Below are 19,404 nucleotides of genomic sequence, written 5' to 3' on the forward strand. Positions count from 1 at the left end.
ATACTGGATATCTTTTAATTCTGGTGGATATTTGGTTTTGATGTGGCTGAGAGTATTGATAAAGTAGTAGGTAAACAGATAAAGATCATAAGGTGAGTAAGTTATGGACAGCCTGGTGTGAAATCCAGGTGTACTCTGGCTCTATATTGGGGGGAAAAAATGAAAAAGATGGGAATATTCACTCTTACAGTTAATTTTAAACAGAATGTATATTTAGCAAAGGAGGTAATAGAAATGTGCATTCCCTCATGTTCTAGGATGCATCTTTATCACCACTTTCATGCCCCTTACAGTCCTACTGGGGCTGAGATACTTATCAATGTTTCTAAGTAAAGCAACAGCTGGAAGAATTTTCTTTGTGTGTGGAAGGAGATAGGTTTGAAAGTGGAGATAGGTGCTGATAGCAAAACCAGTAATTAAGGCTGAGTAGCATGAACCATGAGATGAATGAAGGTTCATCTTTAACAAATATATGCTGACTCTTAATGGTCATGGAGGCTTGGAGTCACAAATGTGATGGCAAACTAAACTTTGCTCACAGTTACTGTGTCTGGATTGCATAGCTATAGAGATAAAGGAATACTTCTTTCCAGTTTGCCACCTCAAAGGTGGTGTACTTTAAAGTGAGAGTAACACTTCAGTTAAGTCAACTTGTGACTTTAATTTGTGATAATGGAGATAGTATCGTTGGGATGATGCATTATGCATGATCTGTTTGGCAGTTAGAACTGTCCAGGCAGTTAGAAATTGCTCTAAGGTGGTTCAAGAAAACTAAAAGAGAAGAGGAGACATGGTGTCCTGTTGTACTTGAAGGTTCGGGTCCGCTCTCAGAAAGTACAGGCGGATATCATCTTGGAGTCCGACATCATCTGCTGCACACTGAGCACAAGTGGAGGAAGTCTGCTGGAATCTGCTTTTTGGCGGCAAGGACTTGATCCTTTCAGCTGTGTGATTGTGGATGAGGTCAGTAAAGCTATTTAGAACAACGGCACGTTCCCCCTCCAAAGGTCTGCCTCATTCTCTGCTTAAGTTACTTGTGATTGTTTGGCTGCTGGGGTAATATATTGTGGGTTGACTGCCCCATCCCCGTCTTTTCACTGATAACCAGCCTGGCCTGCCATGTACAGCCATACGAAGAAAGAATAACTTTTAATTGCTTCATTTTCTGACTTATTTGGTGCTTTAATGGCAGACGGCTTTTACTTGAAAATCATGGCTGAAGTGTGGCTTTTGCTACGGAGGTTTCCAGATAGTTGGATTATATTTGTGTCTGTTTGGAGAGAGCTCTGTGTATTTAATAATACAAGAAAAATAGTTTGGAGTTTTGTATGAGGAAAAAATTACTTTTCTTTCTCTCTCTCTCTCTTTCTCTCCCCCCCCCCCTTTTTTTTTTTTTTTTGAAAAGCCTCAAAAGGCATTGCTGAGTTATTCTGACTCTGTCACAGGAAATTTAACATACTTCCCTCCACTCCTTTGCTTACAACTTCTACTTTTTGTCCTGTTTCCATGTACAAAAGGCAGGACAGTCCTGTGAGGTTGAAACACTGATTCCACTGATCCATCGCTGTAATAAACTTGTCCTTGTTGGAGATCCCAGACAGCTCCCTCCTACTGTAAAATCAGTAGTAAGTGTTCAAACTGTATTTTTGCATGCTTTATAGTATAAGAACAGTATCTACAGAAAAATGTGTAAAAGGAAAAAAGGCGCTTCCATGTCAGATCGTGATGTGTATCAGATAATAACTTTTGCCCTGCCAAGTTTAGTCTCTGTTATGTGGAGACCGTATCAATACTGCCTTCAGATGTGTGAATAAAGCTAATGTAGATGTGCAAGTGCAACCTCTATGGAATTCCCTGGTGTAGCTTGGAACTGATTTCATGCACCATTAAGGATAGCTATAGCAACACAAACTTCAGTGCAAGTTGGCACTTGGTTTGTGATGGACGTTGTGTTGTGGCAGGCTCTGTTATTTCATCATGTGAGCTTCAGCCAGTGTCACGTTCCTTAAGGAATGGAGGATGAAGACTACCTGTTCGTATGGGGACTTCCTCACCCTGCAGATATGCTCTAAGGGTGAACGTATAGGAGCACTTTCTTGTATCCAACAGTAAGGAGGACTGTTTTAAGCATCTGATAAAGAAAGGAGGAAAACCAGACTGGCTTCTCTAGAAGGGTAAATTGTCTGGAGGCTGTGTGCTTATTTATTGAGATCCCACCTGGAAGATCTTGCTTTTCATTACTGTTAATGTTTTTAAAATTTTACTATGTTGTGACTCACAAAGGAAAGTTGTCTTGCTGAAGACTGCACTGACAAAAATTTGGATTTATGCAGGTGATCTTTACTGAAATAATAAGACTAACACAAATAGAAAATTAAAGTGCAAGTAGTTGTCATTTTGTCAGTGATTTAGAAGTTTACAAGAAAATACCAAATAGTTTTAAGTCCAAAAAGCAAATTCTTGTCATTAATTTGGGACCTAATTCTCCAGAAGTCAATCTCATGTTTTCCCTCTGGCAGAAAGCTCAGGACTATGGCTACGATCAGTCCCTGATGGCACGCCTGCACAGACACCTGGAGGAGCAAGTGAAGAAGAATGTTTTACGAAGCCTGCCAGTTGTGCAGCTGACTGTGCAGTACCGGATGCACCCGGACATCTGCCTCTTCCCATCCAATTATGTTTATGGCAGGACTCTAAAGACTGACAAGTGAGTAGCTCTCTGTTCTCCTTTCTGAGCAAATAGTATTTCAAAGAAGCCTTTTCATATCAGAATAATCTTTTGAGTAAAAATTCTTGAGGTTGTGGGGAGGGGAAGGTGCTTAATGGGAGAAAACTGGCATTCCATCTCTGTGCGGTCTGTGATACGTAAGTTAACTACATCACTTAAACTTGAGCATGCTTACTGCTTAGAGTCCATTTTCAGGCCTCAGTGTATGCAGGTCCCTGTGAAAATTAAGGACTCTGGGGGGGGAAAAAGCTGAAAGTTGCTTGTATTTGATAACTATGGTGTAAATAAATGAAGTATCAGTTCTTAGAAGTTCTATATGGTTACCTGGCAATAAAAATGTTATTTACAGAGCAACAGAAGAGAACAGATGTTCTTCAGAGTGGCCATTCCAGCCCTACCTTATTTTTGATGTAGGAGACGGTCGTGAGGAGCGAGATAATGAGTAAGTCCTGCATTCTACTCTGCCAAATTTTAGATTTGCTGAGAATTAATTACATGCAGAAGAGTTGTCTTCTCTCCTCTGTTGTTCTCAATGTGCATTAAGTAGCCAGAACTGCATTTTCAACTTGACTTGATTTAATTTTACAAAAGCAGGTGTTAAAAAAAGCAGGTGTTATTTTTTTTTTTTGTCTGAAACTGGTTTTAATCCTGGTTTGACTCTGTGCTAGATGCCAGTGAATGCCTACAATCTCGGCTAACTCTAGTAACAGTTTCTGATTCCTGATTTATTTTATCAGTGACTTGCCTTTCACAGCTGCATGCTGAGGTAATGCCAGAAGGTGGCAGGCTCAGTCCTCTCTTTTGCTGCTTCTGTAAGGAATGCAAAGCTGTGTAGTTTTAAGGGAATGCAAAGTGCAGCCTTTCACTGCTAACACTTCTCATTGTTGTTAGCTCCTCCTCAGGGCCTGCTTTCCAAGTTCTTTAGACTCTATGTGAAGGAGGCTGCAGAACTTCAAGACAGGGGCTTTGACTCGCCATCCCCCTACAAACTGGGCTGAAGTGTTGAATTTGAAAGATCCTGTCAAACGTATTTCTGTAATGTTTCCATTCTGTCTTGTTCAGCTCTTTTAGTAATCCTCAGGAAGTGAAGCTGGTGATGGAATTAATTAGAACAATTAAAGAGAAAAGGAAGGATCTGGGTCTTCGTCGCATTGGAATAATTACCCCTTACAGTGCTCAGAAAAAGAAAATTCAAGAACAATTGGACAGAGTGTTTAAGAATAACAGGTAAAGAAACACAGGTAAAGAAAATGTGAGGTTTCAAATGGGACTTGGCTCTGGCATGTTAGTACTTTGTTTATCCTCTTAATGGCAAAAACTCTCAAACTTTTTTCCGTGCTACCAAAATCTGTACTTAGTCATGCCTTTAAAGGGGATATGTAAGCCTTTTGCTTAAAACAGGCATGGCTTCTTTGTAGCATTTCTTAGTTACTAGTATACATGTTGTCCTGGTTTCAGCTGGGATAAAGTTCATTTTCTTCCTAGTAGCTGGTACAGTGCTGTGTTTTGGATTTAGTATGAGAATAATGTTGCTAACACACTCATGTTTTAGTTGTTGCTAAGCAGTGCTTACACTAAGTCAAGGACTTCCCAGCTTCCCGTGCTCTGCCAAGTGCACAAGAAGCTGGGAGGGGGCACAGCCAGGACAGCTGACCCAGACTGGCCCAAGGGCTACTCCGTACCGTATGGCGTCATGCTAAGCATATAAACTGGGGGGAGTTGGCCAGGGGCCAGTGATCACTGCTCGGGGACGGGCTGGGCATCGGTCCGCAGGTGGTGAGCGGTTGCATCACTTGTTTTTCCTGGGTTTTGTTCCTCTCTCTCTCTCTCTCTCTCTCTGGTTGTTTTCCTTTTCATCATAATTATTATTATTATTATATTTCATTATGAAACTGTTCTTATCTCAACCCAGGAGTTTTCTTACTTTTGCCCTTCCAGTTCTCTCCCCTATCCCACTGGGGTGGAGGAGGGCGAGCGAGCGGCTGTGTCGTGCTTGGTTGCCAGCTGGGGCTAAACCACGACACGTGCTTTGATTATATTGGTGTTCTGAATAAAACTGATTTAAAAGGAAACCTAAAGTTCCAAGCTACGTGGACCTGAACAGCTTTTCGGCAATGATGCTGGCATCAGAAAAGCAAATCTAGCTTTAGGTTCACACAGCGAATCTTTTCATACACAGAAGCAAAAATTTACCCTGGGTTATTTTGACAGTTGATTATTAAGGATAGTGTTTAGGCTATTTGCATCAGTGTGTTGCTTAAAAATTCAACTAACATAATGTAATGGCTTGTTAATTCTTTCTTCAACAGCCCAGGAGAAGTGGACACAGTGGATGCATTCCAGGGACGAGAGAAAGACTGCATCATAGTGACGTGCGTCCGGGCAAACAGCACTAAAGGGTCGATTGGGTATGGTTCTCTTCAGTGATTAGCAAATCCCATTTCCAATGACACTCTAGATATTATATTTTTAATAGGACCACTAAGAAAGTTGTTAGAGAACAAGTCACTACAGCCAGCAAATTAAAGGGTATCTTAATGCATGAATTAACGTTACTGGTTTGAGAACTCTTGAACAAAAGGGGCGTGGAAATGCTAAGTATTGTGTTCTGCGTTGCATGCTGATGAATTTGCGTGGCTGCCTTAGCCTGTCACTGTTTCAGTTTGGCAGGATTGGTCTTGGGAACTTGGCTCTTTGCGTTAGTGCTGCAGCAGTTGTTCTTCTTGTAGCTTTTGATATATATTGTAACTTTCTGAATGCTGCTCTCTTAAAATGAAATCCATTTTCTGTGACTGTTGCTATCCTGTTAATACAGCATTCTGTCTGTAAAAGTATTGTTAAGGAGTTACGTCGCTGGGAGTGTGATGCAGATGAGCTGGATCTTTGATTTGTAGGTGAATGTGCTTTGTCTTTTGAGTTAGGAGGAGATTTGCAGGAAGTCTTGATTCAAGATAGCAGATTTGATAATTTTATATGGGTTTTTCCTATCTGAACAGAAGGAACTAGATACTGTGTGTGCTGTTTACCCCCAGGCTGTTACAGCAGTTGTTGATTTGTTTCTGTAACTTACAGATCATTTTAGTTTAAAAAATGGTAGTGGAAATATGCCTTCTGATAGTTCATTGGCTTTTAGGTTAAACTATGGGAAGTCTGTTTGCATAAACAAAAATCTTTGTTTCCACATACCAGGTTTCACTAAGCTACTTATGTTTCTCTGATAGTAATTTTCTGATTGCTAGATGAAGGGCTTTTTAATTGTGCTGATCCATGCTCCTTTGGGAAGAGAAAGAATCCAAATCCTACAGTAAACAACAATGATGCTTTTTGAAGATTTCTTAATCTAGTTGATTGAGTTTGGAAACTGAAGGCAGCTAGAACCTGCCAGTTCTTTTGGCTGACGTGAGACTTAACCTCTGTTGTTCTTTTGGAAGAAAACTTTCCAGCTTACTGCCTTGAAGGTTTATATATTAAAGCTTTGGCAGTGCGGTGCCTTAGAAGCAGTACATACTGATGACTTGGACATCTCTGTTTCAGGATCAGGTGTCATTGGCAAGGTGCGATGGGAAAGTTTGCGTCACCCTTGCCTAGGATCTTGTAGCTGAGCAAAGTATTTTGGCCTCCAAGGTTGTTAGTCCAGCATTAAATTTACTCTGAAAGTAACTTGCAAAGGAAGGAGAAAACTCTCCGAGAAATGACAACAGATTTTTTTTTTTTTTCCTTTCCTGAGAAAATAATCTTGTCTTTCAGTTTTAAAAGCTGTTAGGAATATTTAGTAGCTTTCGAGATCCCCTTTTTTGCCCCCAAGACCTAGAGAACTATGATAGCTGTGCTGCTGGATCCACTCCCTGGTCTGCTGCTTGCCTCATCTTTTTTCCTGCACTGCCCAAATTTTCTGGGGTGGCTCTGGGGTTTTTGCAGTCTTTACTGCAGGCGTAGTGAATTTGCTGAAGAGCAGGTTTCAGTGCTGTAACCACAGTACCAGACATTGCTGTTGGACCTGTTCAAATAAAGTTGCCCAAAGACCTGACTTCATATTGCAGACTTTGTTGCTATAGAACAAGCTGTGCATTTTGGGAGCTTTTTCATTAGAGAAAAAATAGTTGATGTTAGTTTCACAAACCTTTTTTTGAGTTTTGGTAAATAAGCCCTAGCAGAAATCAACCTTTAAGAATACACTAAGCATTTGTTTGTTTAGGTTTCAGTACCTTGTTTGTGATCCCACAGAAACAGACTAGACTGTCTGATATTTGCACTATGAAAATTTTCTTGTGCAAGAATATACCTTTCACTCTTGAAGCATGACAAAGCAAAAGTCTTCCTTCATGTGCTTCCAGTGCAGGTCACCTTTAAAATAAAATATTCATGTCCAGTGTTGAGTATTTCAGTAGAAAATTTTCCTATTAGTCATGCCAAATATTATTAATCTATTTTAGTTCAAGTCAAAAAGAAGCTTAAAGTCTTGATAGGTGAAGTGAGGTTGATGTCCTCTGTACTTTGAGGAATGTTTAAGGAAGCAGTAGTTGGCATTAAGAGGGGGATTTGCTCTAAGAAAGGAAACATCAACGGCAAGAGCTAGAAAGAACTGGAATTCCCTGCAATGAACCAGAATGGTGAAAGAAAGAAAACACAATTCATGCAAAGTCCTTCATGTAAGGCAGGGCTGCTGCAGTGGGATCTGGGAATGGGTCATGACCTGCCGCCACCTTTGTAACTGCTTCTGTTATCTTCATTTCACTGAAACTGAGTATTTTCTCTTTTTCTCCTAACACTTAAACCTCGTGGAAGAACTGGTTTAGGAACTTAGTTTTGTCTTGTCACCTAGGTTCCTGGCAAGTCTTCAGCGTCTGAATGTTACAATTACCCGAGCCCGATTCAGCCTCTTCATCCTTGGAAGACTGAAAACGCTCATGGTAGGTGCAGTGTTAATCAGATGATCTTCTGTGATCCACCCTTTTAGGTCAAGTCAGGGTCGGGGAAGTGAAAACCATCCTCAGACTGCTCCAGTCTATGAAAGGGGACTGTTTTCTAGCGTATTGTTAAATTAGTACAATCCAGGCCTCTAAAGGGTTCTCTTTGAAAGCTTGGGCTGTAACTGTCATACAAGCTTTAAAAAAACAAAACTCTCTTCCTTGCTTACAAGAAAGAAAGTTAGAAAGTTACTGTCACAATGTTTTTAGTAAGTAAATTGTAATACAGTCCTTCACAATTCAAGTGTGAGGGTTGCAAAAAATCTTCTCTCTCCTGGTAGGACAGGATGATGGCAGCGATACTTTCCTGCTTGATCCTTACTGTTTCTCCAGCTATTGCAGTTGTCACTGGATACTTGAGCAAGGAAAATGATTTTAAAAAGAAAAAAAAAAAACAAAACCCAAACCATCCCAAAACATTCCCCTGATTTTCCTGTTATTGTCTTTGACACTGCTTTGTGTAGTCCTGTGGTTTCTGAGGATACTCTTTGCTTGTACTCTTTGAAACAGGTGTCTCTGAAACAGAAGTACATATTTGGGGGACTATAGAGGCCCGCTGAATGTGTAGGGAGTGCTCTTGAATAGACTTAATGTCTTGCAGTACTTGGTTTTTATTCTTTTTCCAAGGCTGGGGGGTTAGCTACACCACTAGAGGGCATTAAAGCCACGTTCCTGTTTCACTCTCTGTATGAGCAAACTCTTCTGGCCTTCATAAATACAGAAATTGTCATTTTAAGTAGTAGCTCACTGATGGTTGAAAGTACCTTCCCTGTGTTACAGCAGCCAGAGTGCCTATTGCTGTTTTGCAAGTGAAACATAAGATTCTTCCATTCCAGAAGGAACATAACAGTGGTTTCCATGACAGTTGTGTCAGGTACCTTGATTAAAGAGGCTGTGCATCCTCTGACACCTCTGACTGTTTGTGTTGATTTCTTCCTGGTAACTTTTTTGCGGGGGGTGTCTTTTTTTCTTTTTTTTCTTTAAAGGAAAATAAGGACTGGAATGAGTTGATTCAGGATGCTCAGAAAAGAGGTGCCATTATCAAGACATCAGAAAAAAGCTACAGGAAAGATGCGGTTAAGATTTTGAAGCTCAAGCCACCGGTACAGCCCCCAGTCAAAGCAGGGACAAAGACATCTCTGTTGCAGGCTGGCTCTTCCAGTAGCAAGAGGGGTGAGCTTGCAAATCCAAGGGAGGCCAGCAGCGCACGGGAACTCGCTGCTGGTGCTGGCCATGCAGCGCCACAAGGAAGCAGAGGGCCCCAGCAGCCACAGCGGGCTCAGGCTGCAGACTCCAGGAGAGGCAGTGCCTCCGCACCCATGGATGCTGCAGTGCTTCCTGATCAAGAGAAACCGCGTGATCCAAGGCTGGCAAGTATGGCTAGTAGAACTGAAACAAAAGGGAAGGAGCAGGCCTCAAAAGACAGCAATCGGTCAGCCCAGGGCAATCCAGGATCAACGTCACAGCAAGGCCTCAATGTGTCCGCAGCGGCCAGGGATCAGATTTCCAGAACAGAAACTTTTAAGAAGCCCCAGCAAACAATGGGACAGTGCGACGTGCCTTCCACATCGCCTTACGCAGCTCGGCACGAGGCTGACTGGAGAGCTGCTGTATCGAAAAGCAGTTCAGAAGCCCGCAGTGAAGGAGGTCAAAGTCATAGCAGTAAGTGGAACAAAGACTGTCGTGTTTTAACGAGGAGAACATCAGAGGAATCGCCACAGAGCACAGGATCAAACGGTGCCAAGCGAAGAAAGACCTTTCACTGACTTCAGTATTGGCTCATTACTGAAAATCTATTCCCAGATTTCTGTCTAGCAAAGACTGTATTTTAAACTGTTTAGGACACCTGGAACTCCCTTACACTGACACCACTACTATCAGTAGATCCTTCTGTTTCCCATCCTGTCCCTAACTGTGAAGGGGACTTTATACCTGACAGTTGGTAGCTTTGAGCTTTTGAAAAGAAAAGTTGGGATAGCTGCATTGCTTGGAAGAGCAGTGAATTTTGTCATCTAGGAAGTTAAGGTTGTAAATGTTTAACATGTAATGTATATTTGTACAGTATACAAAATTATTTTAAGATTTAATTTGGCAAATATATAGCTTCTTGTTTCCTTGTGCAAATGCTATTTTCTTAGTGATGTAATTTTTTTATGAAGAACCAGAGCAAAGCAAAAAACCCCCCCAAAAAACCCCAAACAAACAAACAAAAAAACAAACAACAAACAAAAAAACCCCAAAATCTGAAAAGCAGCCAGACTTTTCTTTCCCTTTGCACTAGTAAGTCTAATTTATTTGATAGCAAAGAGTGAATGTTGAAAATGTGGTAGCAGTGATTCTTCCTCATGTCTCAGGAAAGACTGAAGGTGGATGTACATTTGTTGAATGGAGAGAATTCTACTTATTTTGTATATTTTATTGCCTGTTTTTATAGGAACAGAAGAGCTTTTGTTTATACAAATGTGCCTTGAGTTTTGCTCTTGCTGCTGCTTCATCAGTTGGAATCCTTTTCTTGTTGCAGTGGCAACAGAAAGTGCAGATTAAAGCCTACGAGGTCTGTTTGGTCCCAGGGAGTCCATGTGACGAATAATCAACAGCACTGTGGAATCTTAGTCAAAGATCTCGTTAACACTTACTGGTAATGACACTTGAGTTTCCTTGTGTAGAGCTTTTGGAGATCTACAGAGGTAAAAAGGGCAAGCAGTTCATTCTAGGTGTTATTACTGGATTCTTTCCACTGTGTTGATGAAGAATATATAACCAGTAAAAATGGGGTGGGGGGAAAAAAACGAACTATTTTTAAGAAACCTTCCTCTCATCATAAATTTCACAATAAAAGTGGAATTATTTCTACTACAAATGCCTTTGGGTCACTGTGAAGTATCACTTTCAGGAGTACCTGTCTGTCTCAAGGAGGTGAAGAGCAACGTTTCATGTGCACAGTTTTGCACGGAGATAGTCTAGCACGCCTCTGCCCGAGAATGCAGCACCTTGCTACGTTAATACAAGCTGGGTGTGCTGTGAGCGGGGCAGGTGGCTCCCTCCATCCACCTCTGTTAAAATGCAGCCTGCTGTGAAGCAGGCAGTATCCTGCTGTCCCCTGCTAACTGACTTAGGCTTAACCAACGTAAGGGCGGTGGCTTTCCCTAAGCAAATGAGCTGCCGGACCTCTCTGGGCAGAATTTAGCCATAATCTTTAGTTGTTTCTGTCCCGACACATTCATTGCAATGATTAGTGTTAGCTTTGTCCTTTTAACGTGGTGCCAAAGAGGTACGTGCGATCTGGTTCAGTGAAATACAGGTGCCTTGCCGTACAAAGCATCAGGTAGTGGTTCAAACTGCGGTTGCTGGTAAAACTTAATCCTTAATGCGTCCCAGCCCAGGACAAACGTGCTTTACTGGTACCGACTGCATTGTAGGTGTGTTGGGAGGCTTTTAGTTGCTGTCTGTGACCGTCTGGCTCACTGTGCTGTGTAGTCCAGAGCGTTTTAAGGTAACGGGGGAGAATCTGAGATGCCTGTGAAGTGAAATCGGCCTATGTGCATTGTTTAGCTTCAGTTACTCATTACGTTGCAATCTTAATCGCTTCAGTGAACCCTGACCGCGTCTTGTCAGCAGCGTACGCTCTTATAACACTGCTCTGACTCTTCCTTGATGCTGTGAACCTTGTGCGAGAAGGAAGGCTGCTTGAATGAATCGGACTGTCACGAATTGGACATTTTGGTCTCTCCCCCATCACGTAATCCATGCCCTGTGTGTTATCTCCCTTTATGTTAATAGGAATATTTAAAAATACTGTCATCTTTCAAACCTCTTGGCTCCTCTTGGCAGGGCTGTGCTGACCTGCCTGCTCTTTCTACTTAGCACGTTAAAAAGGCTGCTATTCTGCAAATGGCTGTAGGATCCTATAGCTGTGGAAGCCATTTAGACTGTCTTGATGTAAATAAAGTGAAGCTGGCAACTGTGTGAATGAGGAAATGCTTTTCTGGCTATTAAATATAATTTTGTCAAAAGAATGTTTCTCTGAAACTTTTCTTCCAGTTTTCTTTCTCCTTAATCTGCATTTCAAAATGTGTTCTTCTGAGAGCTATACTTACCACATGCTGGAAGGAATTTTGTTTGAACATTTCTTTTTTCTTGGGTCATGTACTCTATAACGCCTGTATTTTTCCATAAATGAGCCTTGCGGCATGGTCAGTGGCTCAGAGACTTTTTTTGCTTATTTAATACTAGATTTATCTGACTTAAGTTGTCTTCCATCTTCCAGTGGTAGCTTACTGCTGCCCTATTAGTCTGTATCATTAATGGTGTGTTCTTGAATAAAAAAATGTTTGGGATTTGGAACTTAAAACGCTTTTCCCTCTTCACATATCACTCAGAGTAGGTTTGTAGTTTTAACCTCCCCCCCCTTAATACCCATAATGTGGAAAAGCAAACTCCAAGCCAAAGCGCACTTCGCACTGATTCAAATAAAATCTGCACTGGGGAGCAATCAGCGCAATTTTCATAACTTCTCTGCTGTTTCCATCGTGCGTTACGAAATGCGGAGTCGCGATGGGCAGGCGGTGTTGGTAAGCTGGGTGTAGGCTTGCTTTATTCATTTACTACCATCTCAGAACCAGTGACAGTTCGCGGAGGTTTTTCAGTGCTCGTTCTCTTCCGCTGAGTGTTAAAGTCAGAAAAATCAGTAAAGAACATATTCAACACAACTTAATGTAAAACAGTTTAATCGGAGTTTGTGCCAAAAAAAACTTTGGAAGAAGCAGCATTCAGGGTTTTATACAGAGGCTTCCATGCTTCTTCCAGGCTCGGCAGCTTAATTCTCGGTGCAAACCCAGTTCTTTCTGCGGTGCTGTTAGTCTTTGATATCATTAAGAAGGGAAAATCTCCTGTAAGTGTTGGACTGTATTTTGTTCAAAAGTTTGGGGTTTTTTATTAATTCTTTGTACACGAAATAGGCTTTCCAGTAAAGGCGGAGTATAATTCTGGTTATTCCTTTTTCCTTTAAGGTTTACTGTAATTGTTTTCCATGTCATTACTCCAAATTACGGTGATGCGAGAACAAACCAGAGCCCTATCTCTAACGATGATATCCAACCAGGTACTTGTCTAATACGTTTTTCTTATCTATGTTTCATTCTGCATGCACTATGCTACGGAGTGCTGGCTTACTAACGGTGACTTTATGGGTCGTACCTACGGGTGCCTGCTGACCCGCCAGAGGAGAACCAGCCCTTTGCAGGAGCACAGCAGGGAGGGCGGTCGCTCCCCGGTGGGGTGATGGTGGCAGCGGCTGGGCCTGAGGAACGCCGAGGGCTGGTGGTGCCTCTGGGCTGCGAACGGGAGCCAGGAGAGCTGTGCCACGCCGCTGGGGGGCTGGGAAAGCATCAGCCTCTCCTCCCAGTCCCTTGTCTGCGCTCACCCTGCCAGTGCTGGTCGCACTGGTGGGGCAACGAGCTTTTACAGTACTGTCTCCTCGGTAAGCTGAGCGCAGTAACGAATGAGCAGCTGGGCCCGATGGCCGGAGGCACGGGAGCTGGGAGGCTGAGCTGTGCAGGGTGCGCACACGCGGGCAAGGCGCTCGGCCTCTTCCTCGGGCTCGTCCGTAAAATGGAAGCAGCCCCCACCCCTGCTGTACCGATGGTGGGGAAGCACCAGAGCAAGAAAGAGCTTGAGGTGACCAAACGTATCGATTGAGGGTGAACAACGTTCCCAGTCCCAGCTGAGATCCAAAAAAATAACATGGAGCCCCAGTAATTTCAGAGCTGAGACTTTGGGGCTTTTTTGCAGTTATTTAAGTGTGGGGTTTACTTTTGCGTAGGGAAGGGAGAGACCGGAGTAGCCAAGAGCTGGAGCTGGGCTGCTCGTTCACAGCAGTAGCAATACCAAGGATGAGCAGAACCATGGTCCTAAAAATGCAAGACGTTCTCTCTAGTCTGCATGGATAGATGATGGATGAAACGGCTGCTATATTGTAAATGGAATTTATAATGTTAATGATATAATACAGTCTCCTGCCACAACGGGTCCATTCCCAAGTCGTATATAAGGTCTCCTTTCTTGTCTTTTTCAGCTGCTTGGAAAGGAGCCCAATGCCTTACTCTTTAGTGCAAATAAATGTAAGCTAAGCAGCTTTGTACATGGAATATCGCTGACACGTGAGACCTTCCAGCCATAGGTACCTGTCTGCTAAGGCCTCGGCTCATTTGCCGCCATCTCCCAGGCAAACAGCGATAGAAATGAAAAGGGAGGTGGTTGGAGTGCACATTACACTTGGTACCGTGAGAACATAGAAAACCTTGTTTTGTGATGGGCTACACTGGTGTGGCTGTCAGTTTTGTCACCGATCTCACTGTTGTATCAACCAAGAACTCCCTTTGTGCAAAGAAACCCCATCGGTTTCCCCTCTCTTTATTTGAATCCCTGAAATAGCGCAGAGGGGGGTTGGGATGGAGCTTTTGGAGCCCAGTATTGTTGCTGGCTAGGAGGGAAGGTGGTAAAAATGGGTGGTTTTAGGCTTTCCTCACAGGTTTCACCCTGGGGTGAAACTTGTTACGGCACCTGGAGAATCAAAATGACCAAGGAGCCTTTAGGACAGTCTGAGGCTCTTCTCTGTGTCTCAAATCAGCGTTTCTGCGTGATAGCGGCCAAACTCTCCAACTCACTGCCGGCAGGGCTGAGAAGACGGCGATACAAACCTCTTCAAAACCCAGCTCTGCTCTTATTTCTGAGCAAGAACGCTCAGCTCCTCCTTTACGCTTTGTTTTATTTACGTTTGGGACTTTTCATGAAAGCCAATTACAGAACAGAACTGGTTGGTGAGAGCATTAATTTTATTACCACTAAAGCGTTGGTTCTCTCGCTGCTCCAGCCTCCGCAGGGCTCCTTGCGAATCACTCCTGGAGATGAGGTGTCTGCTTCCTCATCTTCATAAAACCAAATAACAGACCTGGGAAGTGCCAATGGAATTTTTTCCCCCTCCTCCTGTCGCCGGCTCCCAGGGACCGCAGGCTTAACATTTTATCTGGGGAGCGAACACATATGCATAAAGGCTGCTGACTTCTCTGCGGCTGGGCTGCGGGCTCAGCCTGGCCGCAGCGGTCTGTCACATCAGGCGGATTTTTGTTGCTTTGGGTTATTTAGATTTGTCAGTACTCTAAAGTGTTAAAATCAGAGTAGAATTGGAGGTAAACAAGAAAAATCTAAAGCTCTACTTGTACTGTTTGAAGAGGTCACTTTTTTGCAGACGGAATTGTGATTTAAAAACTTTTTCAAATGAATCAAATGCCGGCTGCGTACCGGCGACAGGATACACATGAAAACCTCTTGAAAGAGCGCAAGTGGCTTTTCTCGGAAAGAGAAGTACCTTTTGGTTAACCTTTCCACAAGTAAAGTACCAAGCTCATTGGACAACTTCTCCCATTTGGAAGCATTAACCGATGTATAAATGTTTCTATCTTAAAGAAGATGAACTTTTGGATCTGCGGGTACTTGCTGTGATGGTTTCTCTCTGTATTACTTCAATAATGCTCTATTCGCTTTGTGTAGACACCCGCGTGCTAGCAGATGTCTGCAGTTAATGGATCTTCAGTGCTGAAGCTTTCAGAAGTTTTAAATTATTTTCTTAAATACCGAGTTTATGTTTTGTGCGGGAGGTTTTTTTCTGTCTTGCAGTGGTTCGTGTTACGTGATTGCAAGTCCTCCAGCACCATGGGACAGGTAAAGTGCCGTCCTGATCTCCGCCCCGCGGGAGCTTTGTGCCTGAGCCTGGCGGCGAGCTGTGCTGCCCCGTCTGCGGGCAGAGCCACAGGAGGGAAGGCTGCAACCCCCGCTTTTGGCTCCGCTCTTGCTCTCAGCCTAGAGGCCATTTGATTTCCCCTGCGAGACGACGCATGTCGTGTTTGTCCTTTGCAGTTACTATTTCACAGAAGGCTTTGCTTCTGCATGACTAGGAAGAGCCTAAGAATGGTACATGTAGTGTGGAGGGCAGAGTCGTGTTTTGCTCCCCAACATTTTTCAGGTGTCCTTTGGCGTAGCTGGAGGAGGGTTAGCACCACAACTTTCTGCTTCTGGTTGAAGTTCCAGAACTATTCATTGGGCTTTGGTTAAAGAAGGTCCAGGACTGAACATGACCGGTATTCTGGGTTCATAGGGAGGTGGTACCATCTCTGGAGATGAGTTAGGAAGCCAATGATGTTTTATCTCAAAACCAGACAAACAAAACCCCCAAACCAACCAACCAACCCCCCAATCAACCAAGAGAAAATCCCCCAAACCTAAAAAGGTCCGGTGCAGTGGTCTATCACCTTCCGCAGTCTTCGTTCCTGGGCTGTTCTGAGCTTTGTTGTGCCCTTCCGAGGTTATTTTCTATGGGAATGAGGTGCTGCTGCTTGACACGTTCCTGCTTGCATCGCAATAAAAGCGCGCGTTTGCAGGGAATCTGCTGGGTGCAGAGTTTGCCTGGGATATGGCTTTATGAAGTAGTAAATTTTCTGTTGCTTGATCTAATATTCTAGGGAAAAACACTAGTGCGGGGAAAGCAGAACGTTGCTTCACCTTCTAGAAGTGCCATTAGAGATCTTGATCTTGTTACAGTCTTTTCTATGCTATTACTTGTAAGAACAGGATGAGGATTTTAAATCTCTTGCAGGCAGTCAGAAAGTACACAGAAAGAGCGAGTGTCAATACCAACAGACAGCAACCGACTGCACTAAAGGGAGGCGATGCTCGTGCAGCCCACTGCCTCAAAGATCTAATCTCAGCAGGGTGAGTTTAACCCTCATTTATTTTATGGGGGATTAACTAAGTCCTGTGACCTGCCTCTGCGGTGTTAAATGCTGCTCAAAATGTGCACCAGGTTTGTGTTGCTCTTTGAAGTGACAATATCCATTCTGCACCTTCGCTCCTGTTTTCTTCTCCTTTTTCAAAGCACAAGGTGGCTGCCCCCCTCTCCCTGGCGGTGGCTGCATTTCGGGGGGCAGGGGCTGTGTACACAGCATCTGCAGGGTTAGGCTGGAAGATGCTGCAGGCTCTGGCACTTCTGAAACTCGGGCTGGTCCCAGCACAGGCCCCAGCTGAGCAGGGTGGGCTGTGGGGACAGGGCCACGGAGACCGAGCGTTGAAACAGAGCAGACGTTGATAAGAGAAGCTCTCGGAGTAGCACGCTGGCAAGGACACCGGACCTGGAAATGCTGGTGGAGGCTCCAGGCGGGATTGCGTGGGGCTCCTGGGCTGGTTCGGGGAGCAGGCGGGCTGGGTAGAGCTGGGGCGGTGACTGAGGGCCGCTCCCTTGTCAAGAGAACTAGCCCAGGACTGAACGTGCTGGAGGTGGTGGGTCTCTCGTCTTCTAATCCTCCACTCAATCAGCTCCTGGTTTGGCAAATCTTTGGACGTGACAAAATTAAAGCTCTTGTGTTCATGCCATTCCCGTTGTTCGGATTGAGTTACGTCATTTCTCGTCTCTGTTTTCTCCTGCCTTCGCTTATGTGCTTGACTGCAAACGCTTCCTCTGATAGCGGCATGTTTATAAGCCTTAAATGAGTTGATCTAGTCCCTGTAAGCTCTATACTGAAGTCCCAGGCTCTGGCTGCTTAAAGGTATTCAAAATAACCAGCTTTTTCTGTGAAGGTGTGTCGTGGCACCAGCTCTGGGGGGGCTGCAATGGGGCTGCGCAGCTGGAGAAGCATCCCCGGGCTACCCAGCCTTCTCCTGCCGCAGGCTCATTTGGAAATGGCCTTTCCGCACAAGACCAGTGCTTAATATATCACTCAGGCTTTGTTCCTTGTCTACAGTGCCTAGTCTAACCTAGGTTCAGCAAAGTAATTAGGAGAAATAATTAACAGCTCTCGGTGATGAGGCAACCTCTCTCTCCCTCCCCTCTCCCTCACCGTGTGGTGCACCTTGGTAGTGACTCAGAAAACACAAGAGGACGTTATGAATCAAAAAATAAGTCTTTACCTGTAATTAACTGTGCACACAAAAAGGAAAACGTGGTGATCAAGCAGCAATTGATAGTTGCTTTACTGGAGGAGGATACACCAGAATCAAATGCTCATGGCAAAATGTCCCTTTAAGTTGTGGTTCTTTTATAACATTTAATCCAAACAAAAATAAGTCTCTACCAAAAAAAGAATTTGAACCGTACACTATACGGAAATGTGTGGATAAGACACTGCACTCCTCACGTACCATATGCCTAATGGCCCCTGCGTTCTCCGTAAGTGCAAGAAAACAAAACCCAGCAATGAAAATACAAAATCAATGCAGCAACTAGAGTTGTAGGCAACAGTATGTGCGTGGCCAGGCCGGGCCGATGGTGGGACGTGGGACTATGCAGCAAGGATGGACCAGAGCCCCCCCTTCCCCCCCTCCCCTTCCCCTGCCTGTTGCGTTACGGGGCTCTGGAGTTGGCATGACAGGCTCTTTCAGAACAGGACACTAAGAAGAGGAAAAATAAAAAGAACACCCCAGCCTATACCAAAGTAAATAAAGTAATAATAAAAAAAAATCCCTTGGATCGCGGCACTATTTCACCAGGGCCCCGGTGGCCCCGGCCCCAGGTCGCCCTGTGCGGAGCAGGGAAGGAGAGTCACTGCGCGGAGGGAGGGACGGGCCCGTGTCCCCAGCGGGCTGCGGGACCACGGCCCCGGCACAGGCTGGTGCAGTCCCCGCGCCGCTGCTCGGCCGCCGGCTCTGCGCTGCGGCCACCCCGGCTGCTGCCAGGGTGGGTTCGTGGGCAGGAGTCAGCCCCTGATTTTCTGCATACCTCTCTGCTTGGAAAGTGGACCAGAAGACGTTGTGCAAGTCCTAGCGTGAAGGAAGGCGGAGGAGACGGTGGGGAGAGCCACCCGTTACCTTAGTCTCCCCAGGTCCCTCGGGTGACGTGCCTGGGCTGGGCTCCCTCCTCTGCGGCTTCAGAGGTCCACCCAGCCGCGCAGCAGGAGGGCGAGCACCCCGAGGAGGACGGTGCCGAGGCTGCCGTGCGCGCTGGGGGCACCGTCGCAGTCCTTTTTGTCGGCTTCGCACCTGGATTGCTGGCACAGGACCCCCTTGAAGCCCACGGGGCAGATGCAGCGCTGGTTCTGGTAGCAGGTGCCGCCGTTCTGGCAGAGCAGGAGCTCATCGTCGCAGACGTTGGCTACGAGGTGGGAGGGAGGGAAGGACGTGGCTGTTAATCTGGGGTATGTTAAACCCCTTGGCTACAGCAGAAACGAGAAGCTTTTGGCTTTCTTCTCTAGTTCCTAGGGGTTAAATTATCCAGCCCTCGTAGGGCTAGAGCAGCCCCAAGGCCAGAGGAACACAGTGGGAGCTGCAAACTCCAGGGGCAAAGCTATTAAGTCGTTTTGGATTTGGGAGGAATGGCTGGAGTCTGTGCACCCTACACCCTGAGCATCACGGGGCACCCGAGCAGGCGGTGCTGAAGATCCCTCTCTTGTCTGGACCCATCTCACACCTCCCTCTGCCCCTCTGGCTCAGGGGGACGCGGTGCTGCCGGGGTACTCACGGAAGCAGCCCTGTCTCCAGTAGTAGTTGGGCAGGCAGTCGTCGCACTTGGGCCCCGTGGCACCTTCTTTGCATTCACAGTAGCCGGTCTCGTTGCAGCGGTCGTGCATGGAGCCGATCTGGTTGCAGTTACATTCTGGCCAAAGACAGGGCTGTTAGTGCCTGTCCTGCCTGGGGGCTTTGTGCCCGCTAACGCCCCGAGGGAGG

At 45.1% G+C, this 19,404-nt stretch overlaps 2 protein-coding genes across 10 annotated transcripts in view; one reads left to right on the forward strand and one right to left on the reverse strand.

Annotated features, from left to right (window-relative positions):
- Positions 1-10,287, forward strand: part of SETX (senataxin) — a 32,371-nt gene extending 22,084 nt beyond the window's left edge. For 7 of the 9 annotated variants that reach the window (XM_082327746.1, XM_082327750.1, XM_082327748.1 and 4 more), the window contains 8 exons: positions 814-963; positions 1,518-1,625; positions 2,520-2,707; positions 3,078-3,170; positions 3,791-3,955; positions 5,038-5,136; positions 7,551-7,638; positions 8,682-10,287. In XM_082327746.1, the coding sequence (XP_082183872.1) occupies positions 814-963; positions 1,518-1,625; positions 2,520-2,707; positions 3,078-3,170; positions 3,791-3,955; positions 5,038-5,136; positions 7,551-7,638; positions 8,682-9,461 (1,671 nt within the window). In that variant the 3' untranslated portion in view covers positions 9,462-10,287. Of the gene's footprint in view, positions 1-813; positions 964-1,517; positions 1,626-2,519; positions 2,708-3,077; positions 3,171-3,790; positions 3,956-5,037; positions 5,137-7,550; positions 7,639-8,475; positions 8,571-8,681 lie in introns of those variants that run through there. The other 2 variants (XM_082327754.1, XM_082327752.1) reach the window with 2 other exon arrangements.
- Positions 10,288-18,608: 8,321 nt separating this feature from the next.
- The window catches only part of NTNG2 (netrin G2), a gene marked incomplete at both ends in the record, with an annotated part of 48,069 nt that continues 47,273 nt past the window's right edge, over positions 18,609-19,404 (reverse strand). The window contains 2 exons of the mRNA XM_082327310.1: positions 18,609-18,832; positions 19,199-19,333. Coding sequence (XP_082183436.1) covers positions 18,609-18,832; positions 19,199-19,333 — 359 coding nt within the window. The remainder of the gene's footprint in view (positions 18,833-19,198; positions 19,334-19,404) is intronic.

The sequence above is a fragment of the Platalea leucorodia genome (genome assembly GCF_965183815.1).
Source record: "Platalea leucorodia genome assembly, chromosome: 15".
Lineage (NCBI taxonomy): Eukaryota > Metazoa > Chordata > Aves > Pelecaniformes > Threskiornithidae > Platalea > Platalea leucorodia.